At 60.7% G+C, this 16,720-nt stretch overlaps 2 protein-coding genes across 3 annotated transcripts; both read right to left on the bottom strand.

Annotated features, from left to right (window-relative positions):
- Positions 1-6: 6 nt before the first annotated feature.
- APOE (apolipoprotein E) lies at positions 7-2,647 on the bottom strand. 2 transcript variants are annotated; one of them, XM_008684597.2, is made up of 4 exons: positions 2,594-2,647; positions 1,769-1,819; positions 1,088-1,298; positions 7-761 (listed from the first exon to the last, which is right to left on the bottom strand). In XM_008684597.2, exons 2-4 carry the CDS (start codon positions 1,809-1,811, stop codon positions 44-46), a joined length of 972 nt encoding a protein of 323 aa, XP_008682819.2. In that variant the 5' UTR covers positions 1,812-1,819; positions 2,594-2,647; the 3' UTR covers positions 7-43. The 2 variants fall into 2 exon arrangements, with proteins under 2 accessions (XP_008682819.2, XP_040490070.1); XM_040634136.1 differs by lacking the exon at positions 2,594-2,647 and adding an exon at positions 2,528-2,592.
- Positions 2,648-4,476: 1,829 nt separating this feature from the next.
- On the bottom strand, positions 4,477-15,421 carry TOMM40 (translocase of outer mitochondrial membrane 40). The gene is made up of 10 exons (XM_040634135.1): positions 15,300-15,421; positions 14,924-15,203; positions 14,094-14,161; positions 13,533-13,625; positions 12,555-12,656; positions 12,370-12,475; positions 6,609-6,731; positions 6,434-6,510; positions 6,210-6,312; positions 4,477-5,137 (listed from the first exon to the last, which is right to left on the bottom strand). The coding sequence occupies exons 2-10, from the start codon at positions 15,195-15,197 to the stop codon at positions 4,998-5,000; spliced, it is 1,086 nt and encodes a 361-aa protein (XP_040490069.1). The 5' UTR covers positions 15,198-15,203; positions 15,300-15,421; the 3' UTR covers positions 4,477-4,997.
- Between the last annotated feature and the right edge of the window lie 1,299 nt (positions 15,422-16,720).

Raw genomic sequence — 16,720 nt, 5'->3', positions numbered from 1 at the left:
GGGGGGGGGGGCGGGGAGGAGCCAGGCGGCACGTGTCAGGCCCTCATTGTGTCTCAACGGGCGCGGTGGTGGGTCCAGTGCCCACGGCCGCCTGCACCTTCTCCACCAGCTCGGCCCACTGGCGCTGCATGTCTTCCACCAGGGGCTCGAACCAGCTCCTGAGGCGGGCCTGGAAGGCCTCGGCCTGCTGGCGCATCTGCTCGGCCTGCTCCTCCAGCTTGGCCCGCATCACCTCCACCTGCTCGCGCACCTCCTCCAGCTGGCTGCGGGCGCGGCTGCCCACCTCCTCCAGCTGGCCGCGCAGGTGCTGGCCCAGGGCCTCGGCGCGCTCGCGCAGCGGCAGCGCGCCCTCGGAGCGGGCGATGGCCTGGCGCGTGCGCACATGCATCACCAGCGGCCAGAGGTGCTGGGTGATGGTGTCCATGCTGCGCTCGGTGCCCTCGCGCACGCCGGCGCGGTACACGGCCAGGCGCTTCTGCAGGTCCTCGGCGTCCCGCAGCAGGCGCTTGCGCAGCTTGCGCAGGTGCGAGGTGAGGCGCGCGCGCAGCTCGTCGCTGCTCTGGCCCAGCATGGCCTGCAGCTCGCCGCGGTACTGCGTCAGGCGGCTGCGCACGTCCTCCATGTCCGAGCGCAGCCGCGCCTGCGCCGCCTGCAGCTCCTTGGTCACGCGGGCCTGCATCTCCGAGGTCAAGGGGCCCAGCTGCTCCTCCACCTCCTCCGTGTACATCTTCACCTCCTTCAGGGTCTCCTCCATCAGCGTCCTGGGGGCCGAGAGGGCGCGAGCGTGTGTGTTCCGGGAAAACCGAGGAGGGGGAGGGCAAGATGGGGACAGGGCAGCAGCAGGGGCGAAAGGGAAGGGTGCGAGGGCCTGGGCTAGGCTGACGGGCTGATGGCCGGGCGGCCAGGGGCAGGAAGCGCTGAGAAAGAGGCGGAGGAGCCCATCAAGCTGGGAGCTCGTAATGCAAAGAGGAAGCAAGATAGGAGCAGAGATGCCGAAGAGTTGGCGACAGGGACACACAGAAACCCAGCCGGGCGGAGGCCGGGGGTCCAGAAGGCGCTGCCCGCCAGGAGTGGCAGGAGCACTCACGTCAGTTCCTGGATGACCCGGTTGCTGAGCACATCCTCCTGCACCTGCTCAGACATCGTCTGCACCCAGCGCAGGTAATCCCAGAAGCGGGCCAGCGCCAGCTCCCAGGGCTGGCCGGTCTGCCTCCCGGCCTCGGGCTCCAGCTTCGACTCCCCCTCCAGCTTCGTCTCCGCCTCCGGCTTCGGCTCCGGCTCCATATCGGCCCAGCATCCTGCACAGAGCAAGTTCAATGGCAGTCACCCCCACCAGGCACACAGTACCTGGTACACAGTAGGTGCTCCATAAATGCTCCTGCGCTTTAGGGCACTGGCGTGCAGGGAGTGGGTGGGTGGGGACATCACCTGGCAGGGATAGATTGAGCGGCTGTGTCTGCTCCATGCACGGCCATGCTGTGGTAATGAATAGAACTAGTCACAGCGGACACTAATCTAATGCTCTCTACCTGCCTGGCAACAACTCATTAGGAACTGTTGTAACTCCTGTTTTAAGGATAGGGAAACTGAGGCCCAGAGAGAGTAAAACTGCTGCTCAGAGCCAGTGGCTGTGAGGCCTTTCACCTGGGCCTCCCCTCAAGGGGAGACAGATCAGCAGAAGGGACCCAGGGATGAAAGGGGGGGAGGGGGTACAGGTGAGGAAGAGAGGGGAAGGGGCACGGAACCTGAGCAAGACCCGCCCACTTACCTGCCAGGAGCGCGACCACCAGCGCCGCCCACAGAACTTTCATCTTCCAGCCTGCGATTGGTCAGGTTGAGGGAGAAATGTCAATCAACAGCCAGTGGGGACCCCTCCCACCCAGAGCCCCGCCCCGCCCCACCCGTTCCCCGCCTCCCAAGTCTCACCCGCGCCCTATTATCTGCATCAGCCGAATCCAATCACAAACATTTACCAAGCGGTCCCTCCATTGTTTATTCAACTCCTTCATTGTCTCCTCCTATCTCCCGTCACCAGGTCTGCCTCCGCCGCCCAAATTCCATTCCCCTATTCGAGGGTTCAAATTCCACTTACCCTGCCCCGAGTTCCATGTGAGCCCCAACTGTGGCTTACAAATTCCAACCTCACATTCCTCGTTCTGCCTTTACATTCTAAACCCAACTTCACATCTAAACGTCACCTTTCACCTATTAGCTAACTTCTCATTTAAAAGTCCTCCCCAAAAGATGAGCTCTCTAGCTACCTGGCCGCGCCCCTGCCTCCCGCCCCGCCGCCACCCCTGCGCCTCCAACTAATGGAGATCTGAGAGGGCACCCAGGAGGTGCTCCATAAATGACAGTGACAATTCGTGGGCTCTTGATACGTCCCGACAGGTCCAGCTGCTCCCCCCCCCCCCACCTTCCTTCTAGCCAAGACGGGATGTCCCTGCCGCCCACTCCTCCCCTAGGTCCGACCCGGTCCTCATCCCCAGCTGCTGCTTCTGTCCTGACCCTGGCGGATGGCAGTCACCTCGCCCCAGCCCGTCCCTCACAGAAGTCCTGAGCTGGTCTCTGTGCCCCGAACGCTGTTTCTCACCGGCTCCTGGGGAAACCTCTTCCTCCGCCTCCGCTTGGGCTGAGTAGGACTCAGGGATCCCAGACCCATCCAATTATAATGTTCCCCCTGCCCCGCCCACTCCTCCCGGGCCGCGGCGAGGAGGGCCAGCCCCCAGTCACGAGGTGGGCTGTCCCCCCTTCACACAGCAGGCAGGGGGAAGGCGGTGTGGGGGGGTGGAGGCCCTGTGATGCCCCCCCAGCCCCCACAAAGGAGATGACATTTTACCCAGTCACTCAGGCACCTTCCTCCGTTCTGGGGGGCTAGGCACGCAAGGGGAAGGAGCTGCAGCTGCCCCCAGCGCCCATTCCCCGCCTTTCTCTTTTCCTGTGGATGGATGAATAAAGTTTGGAGAGGGGCCTGGGGGTCTGAAATCCTGGGTCAGAGGAAAAGAGAAGGCTGGGGGCTTGGATTCCTGGGTTCTGAGGGGAGGTGGCTGGGGGCCCAGGGGGACTTAGGGAGAAGGGCACCAAAGGCCCAGACAAAGACGGGATGGGAGGGGTGGGGACTGTGTAAACCTGGGTTTTAGTCCTCGCTCCCTCTTTGGCTGTGACCTTGGATACAGGTGAGCAGCTCTCTCAGCCCCCCTCCGCGTTTGCGGAATGAAGATCCGGCCCTTCTCCCTAACACACACATTGTAGATCCCAGCCTTCACCGGGCTTGAAGCAGGCGCGCGCCCGGCTAGGACTGCGGACTCTAGAATGAAACGGTCAGGGCCTAAATCGGGGCTCTGCCAGCTACACGACCTTGGGCAGATGATCTGGCTTATCTGAACACTCTACTTCTTGGTTCACAAGACCAGGGAAATGGTTGCATTTACACCACCATTCGGTGATGCAAGCCGCTGTGTGTACGAAATCCCGAGAGCTGTTCCTGGCACGACCTGCTCTGACGGGCCCCACGGAGCACTGTCACCTTCCCAGTGCCGGCTGTCCCACAGAGAAGCCCAGTTCAGCTGAGTTAGGGGAGGCCGCACGGGAAAGGAGGGCTGGGCTTCATTCCTGCTCCCTCAGGGTGTGGAAGCGCTGGGTACCATGGGGTCCGAGGAGGCCACAAGCCTTATCCCAGGAAGGCAGCCCCAGGGCCAGCCAGGCCGAGGCCTGTTGGCTTTGGCGTTACTGGTAGGGAAGGAGTGGGGTGGCTTCTCCGGGTAACGAGGGTCATCTCTGCTCAATAGCCGTCCTCCCTCCCCAAACCGTGTGTATATGTGTGTGTGTGTGTGTGTTTGCGTGCCAGACAGGGTTTCAGTTCCTGTCTGGAGAGGTCAGGGGTGTGAGAATTCACTGGAAGCCTAGGTGGGCAAAACCCACACCTCTACCCCCTCCCCACCTACGTGAGCCAAGGAGCCATCGGTAGCCAGACCAGAGTCGGACTCCAGTCCCTCCCCGGAAGCCCTTTGCCCCCCCTCCCCGCCCCCAGGCAGAGTTAATTGACTCTCAAAGTCTTTCCAGGTGCTGGAATCCTTGCGAGGCTTCTGAAGGCTCTGACCTTCCTGTCACAAAGAGGTTTTAATACGTCGTCCCCTGCCCCTTCCACAACCTGAAATGCCCAGCCTGTGCCCCAATCGCTGCACGGACACGCCGTCACCCCTGTGGCCGCAGCCTCTCTGGCCTGGCCAGGCCAAGCTGGGGTGAGTGACCACAAGACCCAGCCCTGCCGGTGAGGGCGGGCCTGTGATGTCCCAGCAGAAGTCACACAAGTCAAAGGGAGGATGTGTGATCTCAGGCCAGGCTGGACTCCCGTGCAGTTTGTCAGCCCTCCCGGTCCCGCCCTGCAGCGCCCCCTGCTGGCCGCCTGCGAGGTCAGTCTGGGTGGATCCGGCAAAAGGGGCTCCAGACACACAGAGCAAAACAGACGCCGCCTGGTTCACTTTTTTTCACATATATTTTTTGTTGGATTTTTTTTTTTCTGTAAAATGTCCCGGTTCTTCCATAACTTATAAACATGATTTATACTGAGGGATGGGTGGGAAAGTGGGCGGGGGCAGACTGACCGGGGACGGGGAATCTCCTCTTCTTGCTGCCCCCTCAGGGCCGGGCCCAGGGCCCTTTGGGGGGACTGGGATGCCCCAACACCTCCCTGAGGTTGTCTGGCCGCCTCTGCCCCTGGTGCTCAGAATCGGCGTGCCCCTCGATTCCGGAATCCCTTCTGGGACTCCAGGCCCACTGGGCACCCTGCCCCTAGTGCTCGGAATCCTGAAGCGCCCGTGGTTCCAGAACCCCCCTCAGCTGCTGGGGTGATGGGTCCCCTCCTTTCCACTGCCCCCCTGACCCCCGAGGAGGGAGGGAAGGGAGGGGGAGGAGGGCTCAGGTCTCCCCTCCGTGGCAGGGGGAGGGGGAGGTGGGATCTGAAGGAGGAAGGGTGGAAGGCTGGGGCCAGGAGGGGCTCAGCCGATGGTGAGGCCAAAGCCACACTGGAACTTGTTCTTTCGGTGATTCAGGAAGGCTCCGAGGGCCAACGTCAGGGGCAGGGGCGGGAGCTTCTTCTCCAGCGTGGCGCCCACGATCCAGTTGCTGTCCACGGAGCCTGTGGGGAGACACCTGTGTTGAGAGCCAGCTCCCGGCCCCGGCCCCGTGCAGTCACACTCTAGGCCGCCTCAGACATCCACCAGCCAGACTGCTGGCTTCTAGGCCTCTGACCATACTGTTCCTACCACCTGGAAACCTCTTCCCGAACCCCAAGTCTCCAGCCCCAGGAGGCAACTGGCTTGTCTGTCCCCCGCAACCCGCTTGATGACCCCTCCCCTCCAGAAGCCCTCTGCTACACCCTGGGCTCCCCCATCCCAATTGGGACCACGTCAGGTCTTCGCACTCCGGGGATGGGTGGGTCACACCCCCAACTGTGAGCCTCGGGAGGGCAGGGCCTGGCCGCCACTTTGTTCCCGGGCACAGAGGCTGGGCACACAGCAGTTCCTCTGTAACTGAACACACACTAACACCTTCCATAGGGGTCGTGCGCCAGACACGTGCAGGCACGTGGGGCCATCCCCACCCCGTGGAAAGGGCCGGTCACTCATCTCACGGGAGCCGAGGAGCAGCAGAGCTGGAACCCCACCCAGCCTCTGGGACCGGGCTGACTGCAGAGGAGGGATGGAGAGGCAGGCGTGGGTCGGCTTCAGAGGCAAGTAAGTCCCTGGGCCCCATGGCCGCCCGCAGGAGCCCTGCCCGCGGCTGATGGAGGCGGCTTCCCGGGGCGGTCTTCACACATGCCAACCTGAGAACCACTGAAGTCCGAGAAGAAAGGCTCAAGACTTAACGTGAGGCCCAGAGCCGGCCCGGGAGGAGGCTCTGGACCGGGCTGTGGCAGTGGCCCTGAGGAAGCCTGTCTCCACTGCGGTCAGAGGAGCAGGATGGCCCGGATGCACTCCGGGCTGCCTCCCACTTGTGGGGAAAGAAACAGGAGGAGCAAGTGTGCGGCGGGAGAGTCAGTGGCCCGGCGAGGAGTGGGCGTGGTGGGCGCCAAGTGTCTCCACGGAGTTTGCAGGCCCCCACAAGTGCCAGCAAGCCACCCTCCACCATGTCCTTCGGCCTACACACCCACTTGGGGCCGAATCACCTGACGCCCACCTGTTTCCAAGCAGGGAAACCGAGGCCTGTACCTTTGAAGAGGAGGTTGGCCTTGGGCAGGTCCAGCTGGTACCCGAAGGAGACGCTGGTGTCCTGCATCCTCGTGCTGGCCTCGAACTCCACGCCCACCTGCAGCTGGAGGGCCCCAGGCGACGCGCAAGGGTCAGCTTCCCAGGCCCGACTCCCTGGCACTCCGGCGCCTGGCCGCCCTCGCCCGCGAAGTGCGCCCTCGCAACGGGTCCCTGGCCCGGCTCACCTGGTCGCTGGCTTTGTGGTAGTAGGTGGCATGCATGCCTGCCTGGCCCAACGTTACCGTCGCCAACCAGTTGTTCACTGTAAGACAGTGGGGGGGGCGCAGAAAACCAAGGGGGCGTGGGGCATGTGGAAGGCAGGACGCTGGACCCGGCCCCAACCCCTGCCCCTAGACTCACATGTGTACTTCCCAGCTAGAGACATGACAGTGCCTTCCTCCCCGGGCCTCCGGTGGTAGACGAGCTCCCCGCCCAGGGCCAGACACGGCGTGATACTCTGGAGGTAGTGGGCCACAAGGATTCCTGCGGGTGAGATGGTGGGGGGGGGGGGGTGTCACCTTGGCTCAGTGGTCAGTTTCTGCACGGCCAAACTCCTGCTCCAGGCAGCCTTCCAGGTGCGCCCCTGCTGGAGGCTCAGGGCCTACCCCTTGGTAGGCGGGCATTCATTGTCCACGGAGGCTAAGGGAGTGACTCACTGACCCGCAGTCACAAGACTGTATCAGGGGCAGAATCTGAGCCTCTCCACCTCTCCCTGAGAGCCTGGATTCTGAACCCCCTGCCGCTGGGAGAGGCAGGAGGGCAGGACTGTTAAATGAGCAGGCCTCGGGGGCCAGACAGCCTGGGTTCGAATCCCAGCCCCACCACTCGCCCATGCAGTAACGGCGGGCCACTGGGGCCACTTCTCTGTCAACAGTACTACTTCTCGAGGTGGCATGAAAGTCTCCAGGAGCGAATGAGGCGCAGTGCAGTGTCCAGTGCTCAGTGATCGCGAGGACTGGCCACGCTGAGGCCTACAGCTGCTCCCCCTGCCCCTTGGCAGTGGGGCCGGCCCCGAGGCCCCCGGGAGTGGCTAACAAGAAGCGACTGTCTGCTGCTGGGCTAGATTCCTGGAGCCCAGGACTACGCATTCGTGCCTGTCTTTGGAGCCTAGCAGACTAGACACCACAAGCGGGATCTATAGAACCGGGAAGGAAGAGAGTCGGAGATGCAGAGGGAGTGACGGTGAGGGAGGAAACAGGACACCTACGTGGAGAAGTAGAAACAGAATCAGAGAGAGAGGGAGGGAGAGAGGGACAGAAGATTCCCAGGGGAGACCGAGACAACGCAGTCAGGCTGAGGTCACGAGCCAGCGAGGAAGAGGACGGAGGAAAGGGGAAGGCAGAGCAGGGCACAGGGACACAGGGAGAGCTGAAAGCAGAGGCGTGAGGGGCAGGGGGAGAGCCACAACGCTGGGACAGGGACAGGGACGGNNNAGGAATGAGCACACAGGTCAGGGGCCTCTCCATTCCAGATGGGGGCTGCCACTGGGGCCAGGGAGGCTGAGGGCTTGGCGTCGCGGCTCTGGTACTGTGTTTTCTGGGCAGGAGTGGGCTGAGCTGGCCCCTCTGAGCTTCAGTGAGCCTCGGGGTGCATTCCTTCCCCGCTAGAGCAGAAGACTTGGGTCACCCCTCCTGCCAGCAGTGAAGCTGCCAGCACAGCCCGGGCACGACTTGTCCCCTCACTCAACGTGGGGGGAAATGGGGCCCCTGAGGGAAGAGTAACTCTGTGCTCACAGAGACTGGGACTTCAACTCAAAAGTCTCTGGCCTCTCAGCTCTGGCACCTACTGGGACTTGGGGTCGGGGGACCACCGAACATCCCTCCTATCTCCTGGCCTTTCTTGCCCTGTCCAAGCAATTTCACCTGCAGCAGGGAGGGATCTTGTTCACATACACACCTAACCCCGTTCTCCTCCTGCTCAGAACTTGCCATGGTTCCCCAGTGCCCCGGAGACCCAGCTGCAGGGTCCTGCATGGCGGGGCCCCAGATTCAAAATCGGGCCCTTCCTGTTTCCATGACCCAGCCATGTCGCTCTAGACAGTATGAACACGAGAAGCTCCCTCTTCCCTGGGCGCACACTGTCCCCCCTGCTTAGTCTGGACACCTACATATCCGCACCGAAGTGTTTCCTGGATTGGGCTACTTCTCTCCAGCACGCCCCCCGATGACAGCCACTGTCACCATGGGACCATGCAGTCGCCCGGCCCCGGCCTCCCTGCTTTCACCTTCCCCCTGCCCTGCAGTCGGCGGGGAGACACAGGCCACTGGGAGTCTGAGAACGGGGGTCAGAATGTGCTCTCCACTGCCTCTCCCTCTCCTGCTCCCCATGGAACCTGACTTGTTTCCACAGCTTGCCCCATTCTCCCTCCCCAAGCACATTCCCCGGGCCTCTTCCCCTGGGGGCTGCCCTGCTCGCAGTTCCTCACAGTCCTCACCCCTCCTGCACCTGTTATCTCCTGAACTCAGCCGGTCCCTCCCGCTTGCGTCCACACCCCGCCCCTGCCCCGAGGCCTGTAGGCTCGCTGAGGCAGGGCCCCTGGGTTCTCAAGAGGGGGCCATTCTGCAGCGGGTGGAGTGGCCGGGAAGAACCCCGTCCGAAGGAAAGAGAGTGAGTGAGGTCTGTGAGCAGGGAGGTGGCCTTGGGCGAGCGTCACACCTCCAGACCCACCTCCCAAACCGGCTGGGCAGGGAGCGGGAGACAGAGCCGGGGCAGCGGGGAGGTTTGGGCCGACTCCCCCTGGCCTTTCCCCTGCTTGCCTGGGACCCACACCAGGAGTCCCTGGGGAGGTCAGCCGGGGCAGGACCGGCACACACGCCGGGGCAGATGCTCGGGTAAGGGCGGTGCCCGAAGGGAGCGCAGTTCTTGCTCCCAGCCAGACAGGCCGTCTTTCTGCTCTCTGCACCCTGTGCTCCATGGGCCTTCGGAGCAGCGCTCTCCTCCCCGTTCTTGACCCAACAGCACCATCTCAGAGAAGCTGTCCCTGTCGCTTTAGGCGAGATGGGTGTGTGTGTGTGGGGGGGGGACACAACAGTAGTTATAAGCTTTCACTAAGCAACCTGAACTTTTCCCGTGTAGGATTTTTCACAACAGTATCAAAGTCACCATGTGATTGTTTAAAAGCACATGTCCCAGGATGCCTGGGTGGCTCAGTCAGTGAAGCGTCTGCCTTCGGCTCGGGTCGTGATCCCGGGGTCCTGGGATCGAGCCCCGTGGCGGGCTCCCTGCTCAGCAGGGAGTCTGCTTCTCCCTCTCCCCTTAATTCTCTTCTCAAATAAATACATAAATAAACTTTAAGATGAAATAAAATAAAATGTCCCCCCGCACGGGGCTGTCTCAGTCACTGCTGTGTCCTGGCACCGCCCTGCCGAGGGCTGGGCACATGCTAGGTTCTCAGGAGGAGGCCGAGGCCACAGGGAGGGCCCCGAGAAGGAATACACGGCCTCGAGCTGGGCCACGATTCACATTCTAGCTTCTCGGTTTCCTCGTTCTGTGAGCCCAGGTGCCTGATTCCGCCCCTGGGCCTCCTCTTCCTCACCGGGGAAATGGGGGCACCCCCTGCCCGCTGCAGGCCAACATGGAGCTCCAACACAAGACAGAACCCCAACTGTGCACCTGGCCTCACACTGAGGGCTGAAGACGGACTCTCCCACTCCAGATCCTTCACCCGGGGCAGCGGGGGCGTTGCCGTTTTTGTGCCCTCGTGACAGATGACGTTACCAGTGTCATCAGAGGCAACGAAAAGAACCAGGCGACGAGGAGTGTCCCCGGTGGCCTTGGGCTCCAGGGAAGGGGGACTGGGAGGCCAGCGGTGGGTGTGCCCGGGGCCACAGAGAAGATTCTGGAGTCTGACCCGCTGTGCGTCCTTGGGAAGCGCTTCCCCTCTCTGGTTCTCAGCAAGAGGAGGAGAATGGCAGCACCTACCTCACGGGGCTGTTGAGAGAATCCAACAAGCCGTTCTCCTCACTGCTCTACTCCCAGTGCCTAGAATGGCTGAAGGAGAGGACGCGCATCACACGCCTAGGGCCTGACCAAGGGCAAGAAGCACCACACGGGACGTGCCACTACCACCACTGGCTCCCTTGTCCGGGATTTTCTCAGCGCCTATTCTGTTCCTGGCACGGTTCCAGGCGCTCGGCGCGTAGCGGCAAGTGAGACAAGCAAGCTCCTGCCCCAGAAGGGCTGCCACCCTCGTGTGGGAGGCAGGTGATGAGGCGGGAGATCCCAGGGGGAAGCACTGCAAAGCCCGGGGGGGAGAGGGAGGCGATGCAGCGCTAACCGCGCACGGCTTTCCTCATGGAAGGTCTTTCTGGGGGGGTGAGCTGTGCCCTGGAACTACTCATTTAGCCACATCAAGACCAGAGAGAAGAGCTCCAAGCAGTAGGGACAGCATGTGAAAAGGTCATGGGGTAGAAAAAATGCAGCAGTTCCAGAAAGTCTCAGAAAAGCTCATGTGGCCCAACTGCAGGGAGCACGTGAGCAGAGAGGGGTGATGATGTCAGGTCGGCAGGGGCCACGACGTGTTTCTTCCTGAGGTTCCTCATGCCTCTGTGGGACCCGTGGATACAGCCTCGCCTAGGAGGCCCCTCATGCCCAGCTTCCTCCAGCCACTGGGTTTGGTGGGATGGCCCTCCCCTCTCTCCTCCCCCATTCCAGCTGCTCCCCTCCTCCCTGCCGGGGTAGCCCCTTCTCTTCCTGGGGGAGCTCAGAGGCCGCATGTCCTCTGAAGAGGCTCCCCAGCCCCCAGCAGACAGAACCGAGGGCTCTCCCTGGGATTCAGGCTTCCTGCCTTCGCAAAGCAACCCAACGCCCGACAGCGGGCTCTCCAAGACTGAGCAAGCGGCAGCAGGACAGACACAGATGTGGGAACGCGCACTCCCATCCTTCCAATTGTTCAAGCCCAAACCTACGGGCTCCACTTTCAGCGTACATCAGGACCGACCACTCCACACCCCTCCGGTGCCCCCAAGGTGAGGCCTCTCACTGCCGGCTCTCCACGGGGCAGCACGGCGGGTACCATCAGAAGCTAAATCAGCTCCTGTCCCTCTCACGCTTGCAACCCTCAGTGTGGCCCCCGACTCAGAGTGAAGGCTGAAGCCCACAAAGTCTCAGCTGACTTGGGCCCTTGACCCCTGTGACTTCCAGCTCTCCTTCTTTCCCCACCCGTTAGAGCCACTCCCCTCCTGGCGTTCCAGTAAAACGTCCTGCCTCAGGGCCTTTGTGCTCGCTGTTGCCACGGGCTGGAGAGTTCTTTCCCCACACAGCCACTTGGCACCTGCCCTCAAGTCCTTTTTAAATCTTTAATCAAGTATCACCTACGTAAGGAGGCTTTCTCTGAGGATCCCACCCACCCCTCCCAAAGCGCTAATCTTTCCCAGCTCCCGTCACCTGACATCTTTTTTTTCTCCTGTGCTTGTGTCCAGGGCCTCTGGAATGGAAGCTCCCGGAGGACAAACTGAGTTCTCCTCGGTTTGCTACACCTTATCCTCGGTGCCTGGAATGTACACGGTAACACGCCCAGGCAGCACTCCTGCTGAATGTAAAGGAATCAAAGGCAAACGCCCAGAAACAAAAAAAGAAAAGAAAAAAAAAAAAGGGGAACCAAGAAGAGACTAGACTAAAGGCACAAGTCAGGCGGTCTCTGTCTACACCAACCAAACAGGAACTTTCCTTGTCAGCTTCTGTCTCAGACTACCTGCGCGAACTGCACATGGACCCGCCCACCCTGGGATCTCTGCCCCCAACCCACCGGGGCCCCGTGAGTAACAGAAGCAGCCCACATTCCCCTGGGACCCATTACGGGCCCCACGCCTCTTTAAGTTTCTCATACAGAAGAACGTGAGTGAGCTCTTCAGCAGCCCCGTGAGGAAGCACCACGTTACAGACGAGGAAACTGAGGCCCACGGGGGTGAGGGAACTCGCCTATAGCTGCAGTGAAGCCAGTGGCAGAGCTGGGGTCGGAACCTACTTGCCTGCGCCCCATGCTACGTTGTCGGGTGTTTCAAAATCACTCCTGCCCCTGACTGTTCCTAGATGGTGCAAAGGAAGGTCTGGAGAAGGGGATGGATTTGCCAGGAAAGCTGTGACTGAGACTGGACTGCCCTCCAAGCCCCGGGCCTCTTACCTGAGCCCACCAGGACATCTGGGTTCCCCAGGGTGACGGCTGCTGTGAAGTCAGAACCCCGGTACTCCCCGTCCACCTGCCAGTTCACGAACTTTGACTGCTGGGTCTGTAGGGGGAGGGACAGTGTAGAGAGCAGCCGGGTGCTCAGGGTGGCTCGGGGAGCAGCTGACTGGGCTCCCACTCACCTGGATGGCCATCTTGGACCGGAGGCCAGGGCCCAGCTGGTGAATGACCTGAGCATTGAGGCTGCCGCTGTTGTCCATGTCACCCACCAGCACGGGGAATGCCTGTGGTGCAGAGGGCAAGGTCAGAGATCAGAGGTCTCGCGTTATAGAAATACACGTGTGGTGAGCCTAGGTGAAAAGCCTAGCATCAGAAAACCTTGGATTGAGGTCCCCCCTCCTCCAGGAAGCCCTCCCTGACCACCTAGGATGAGTTAGGTGCCTCTCTGAGCTCCACCCCCCCACCCCCTGCATTTCAGTCCTGCCTACCCTGGACTGTCACTCTCTGGGGACAGGTCTGTCCCCTTTCTCTACTTGACTGTGAACGCCAGGGCCATTTCAGTCACTGCTGTCTCCAACACTGCCCAGCTTAGGGCTGGGCACAGAATGGAGTACAATGAAGGTTTCCTGAATAAACGAACTCACTGAATGGCAAGAGTTGGTATAAGGAGGGACCTAATTCAGTCCCTCAGCTCCACCTGTGTTCTGCCCAGCCTCCTTCCAGGCCTCTAGTTTCACCCCCATTCCCTTAACTCAGCCTCTGCATGGCAGTCGGAGGGACTGTCCTAGAGCGTAAATCTGACCACGTCTTTCCCCGTCCGAATCTTTCCGTGGCTCTCCACTGCCCCCTAGAGAAAGTCCAAATGCCCTGTTTGGCATTCAAAGCCCTGCATGATTCTACAGTTCGGCCCCGCCTACTCTGGATCATCACGTCTGGTGACCCCGGTTCTGACCCAGCATAGGGCTGGGCAGAGAGCAAGGCTTCGGGATGCAGGAGTGACCATGTTCCAAAGCACCTTGGAGAGACAGTCCCCACCTCCCAACATCCTCAGCTCCCTCAGCAGCTCAGCCCTCCTATTAACAGAGCCTCCTCTGCCTGGTGTTTGGCTACATATGGGTTAGAAGAAAGATACAATGAACAAAAGACAAAAGGAACCTCACCTCTGTGGGACTCAGCTGCTTTGTTCCCACGTACGTTACCCCGAAGTGGTAGTTGGACTCCCCAATTGTGCTGAGGGCTACTGTGTGGTTCACCTGGGAGAGGAAGGCAGGCTGGGGGATGAGTCTGTGGGCCACCCTCCAGTAAACCCAGCTGAACCTGCCCCCAGCAAAGCTTCCTTCCAGCCTGGGGTGGGAATTCTTGGCAACCTGGCTTGCCCACCGGGGAGGAAAAGACAGGCAGCTCCGGGTAGGGCAGGGGATGAAGACTGGGAGGTTCAGCCTGACTAGATTAGACACTCAGAAAAAAGATAAGCTGGAGTCCAGGCTACATACCCGGTACCTCACTCCTGCATGGATGTTAAGGGTGGAGGGGCATCCCTGGGTTCTGGGTCCTTAAACACTTCCCTGGACCCAATGAGCAGTCAGACTGGCATTGTGTCTCGGAGTCTTTTCAGGTGCCAAGGAGCCTAGCCCTTTGAGGGGATTGAGGGGGTTGTATGGGTAGGTGCAGGGAGATGGTTGGGATGACCTCTGGAGAGTAAGGGCACCAGGAAGGCTCACCTGGAAATGGTTACTCAACCCTTTGTTGACTGTGAGCTTGACACCTTCCATCTGAACGGGAAATAGCTCTGAAGAAGAGAAACGCTGTCATTCTCCACACACGTACACACACCCCTACGCAAACACACCAACTCTCATCCCTTCCTTCCCTACCATCCCAGTTATCCCTCTTCCAAGGACCCACAAGCACAACCTCAAAGCACCCCAACCAATAAAGAGACAGTCTAACCTAATACACGGGACCAGGACCAGGGCCTTTCTTTGCCTGCATCCAAATCCCAGTGTCACCGCTTACTACCCATGTGACACAAGGCGAGTCACTTTACCTCTCTATGTCAAACTTGTCACCTGTAAGATGTCATCTGTAAGCTCACCACGTGGAGACGTTGCAAGGACTTAACGAATTAACACATACTGAACGCCAGAGCAGTGCTCAGTTAAGTCACCACCACTTTTGCTATAATAACTGTTCCAAGCCAAGATCCAGAAGCCTTGGGTTCCACCCCCACTGGACCCTTGCTGACACTGTGACCTTGGGCCTCAGTTTCCTTCCCGAAGACATAAGAAGGCTGGCTTGGCTGATCCCCAGGGCTCCTGGAGGCGCCTAAGGCTTTTCTCAACCGCTCTGGCATTCCAACCTGAGGTTCCACCATTGGACCCCATCGTTCTGTGCCCCAAGTCCAACGTTCCACCATTCGATCCTAACGTCAACTCCTAACGCTCTGTTAAATGTTTCCAATGGTCCGTGCCAATTCCCAAGGTCCTCTGAGTGCTCCCCCTCCCCCCGAGATCCGGGGCCTCACACCCCCGCCGGGTCCATCGCCCCTCACCCTTGCACTTCCGGTGGCACTCCTCGAACGTGCCGGGGTTGGGCAGGCAGCCGCAGGCCCCATCGTCCGCGGTCCCTGCGGCGCTGCCGGCCGCAGCACCGGGGGTCCGTTCCGAACCTCGACCCGCGCCAGCCCCAGCGCCCAGACCGCCCCCGAGAGGCGGCAGCGTGAAGCCGGGAGGAGAGGGCGGAGGCGGCGGCAGTCCCACGAGGGCGGGCGCGGGAGGCGGCGGCGGCCCTGCGGGCGGCGAGCTAGCGGCCAAGACGTTCCCCATGGTCGCCTGCAAGGGGAAAGGTCAGAGGGCGAAGGTCAGGGCCCGCGCGCTCCGGGTCCAGTCCCAGCCAAACCCCCCTCTGCTCCGGGCCCCGGTTCTCACTGGCGGCAGCGCCTGCACCCGGCCTGGGCTCCGCTCCCACCCCGTGCGCCACGCGCAACCGAACCCGCTGCCGCCGCCGCCACCACCGTCGCCCCGCCCCTCCTAGCCCATTGGTTCGGCCTTCCCCGGGATCCGCCCACTAGCTTCAAGGCCTGGCCTTGCAATTGGAGTAATGTCTAGGAGTCCCACCCACCTCTTTGGGACGTTCTTTTCTATTGGTTCCCACTCATAGGCAGGTCAAGGCACACCTCCCCGCCTTTCCCATTGGCCCGCGGCGACCGCATCTATTGGCTCGCAACGCCGCGGGTTCCGGTGTTCGCCCACCATTGGTCTGCGCTGCGCACTTTGAAACGCCCACTGACTCGTCGCCTCCGCCCCTCTCCAGAGGGCACCCCCCCTCTTTCGACTCCGCCCCTCGGCGAAATTGCCACTGTAATTGGTCAGCTTTGGCCCTTGAAGCATTCTGATTGGCTCTGGCGGGTACAGGAGGCCGATCCTGGTGACGTAATCGGTCTGGTACGTTCATTGGCTAATATGCTAGGGTCGAGGGACACGGGTAAAGGTGGGTTGCGCGGCAGAGGCTGCTAGGCAGCAAGGTCAGGCCTCTCGTCCCACCAGGCACCGCGGCAGAGGGGCAACCCCCTAGTCCAGACCCGGCGACCGAAAACCGGAAGTGCTGGCCCTTCCCACAGTGCCTCGGGAGAATTCTAACCGGTTATATGAACCCTGTCCTGCTTCTTCTTACCCACAATGCCCCTTAGCTATTTAACGCGACAGTTGCCGTAGACCCACCCCTTTTGTTACCCATCATGCCTTCTGCTCCCCGCCCCCCCTTGCGTCACTGCGGCTTCTATCTTTGGCCCATTCATTCCTGTCCCATTACCCAGCATGCCTCTGCCCCATTCATTTCAGCTTCATTTCCCGAACTACCCTTAGCCCATTTCTGCCTGTTCACTTCCATCATCCTTCTAACGCTTCTTTAATTAGCCATCATGTTTTGGGTCCATTACCCATGATGCCTGCCGGCCCTGTTTCTCTATTATCCCTCTGCCTTTGGCTCATTCATTCGGTTCTATTACCCATAATGCCCTGAGCTGCTATTACATTATTCGTAATTTTGCCTTTGGCCTATTCTTTTTTTTTTTTTTAAGATTTTATTTATTTATTTGACAGAGAGAGAGACAGCCAGCGAGAGAGGGAACACAAGCAGGGGGAGTGGGAGAGGAAGAAGCAGGCTCCCAGTGGAGGAGCCTGACGTGGGGCTCGATCCCATAACGCCGGGATCACGCCCTGAGCCGAAGGCAGACGCTTAACCGCTGTGCCACCCAGGCGCCCCCTTTGGCCTATTCTTGCTTGCCATTTATCCTTTAAACCTGGGTCCCTCAAACTGAATTACTGCCATTTCTATCTTTGTTCCGTTT

Source organism: Ursus maritimus, unplaced genomic scaffold, assembly GCF_017311325.1.
Source record: "Ursus maritimus isolate PB19 unplaced genomic scaffold, ASM1731132v1 scaffold_19, whole genome shotgun sequence".
Lineage (NCBI taxonomy): Eukaryota > Metazoa > Chordata > Mammalia > Carnivora > Ursidae > Ursus > Ursus maritimus.
Note: the sequence above shows the minus strand (reverse complement) of the source record. Positions and strands in the feature narration are given on the sequence as shown.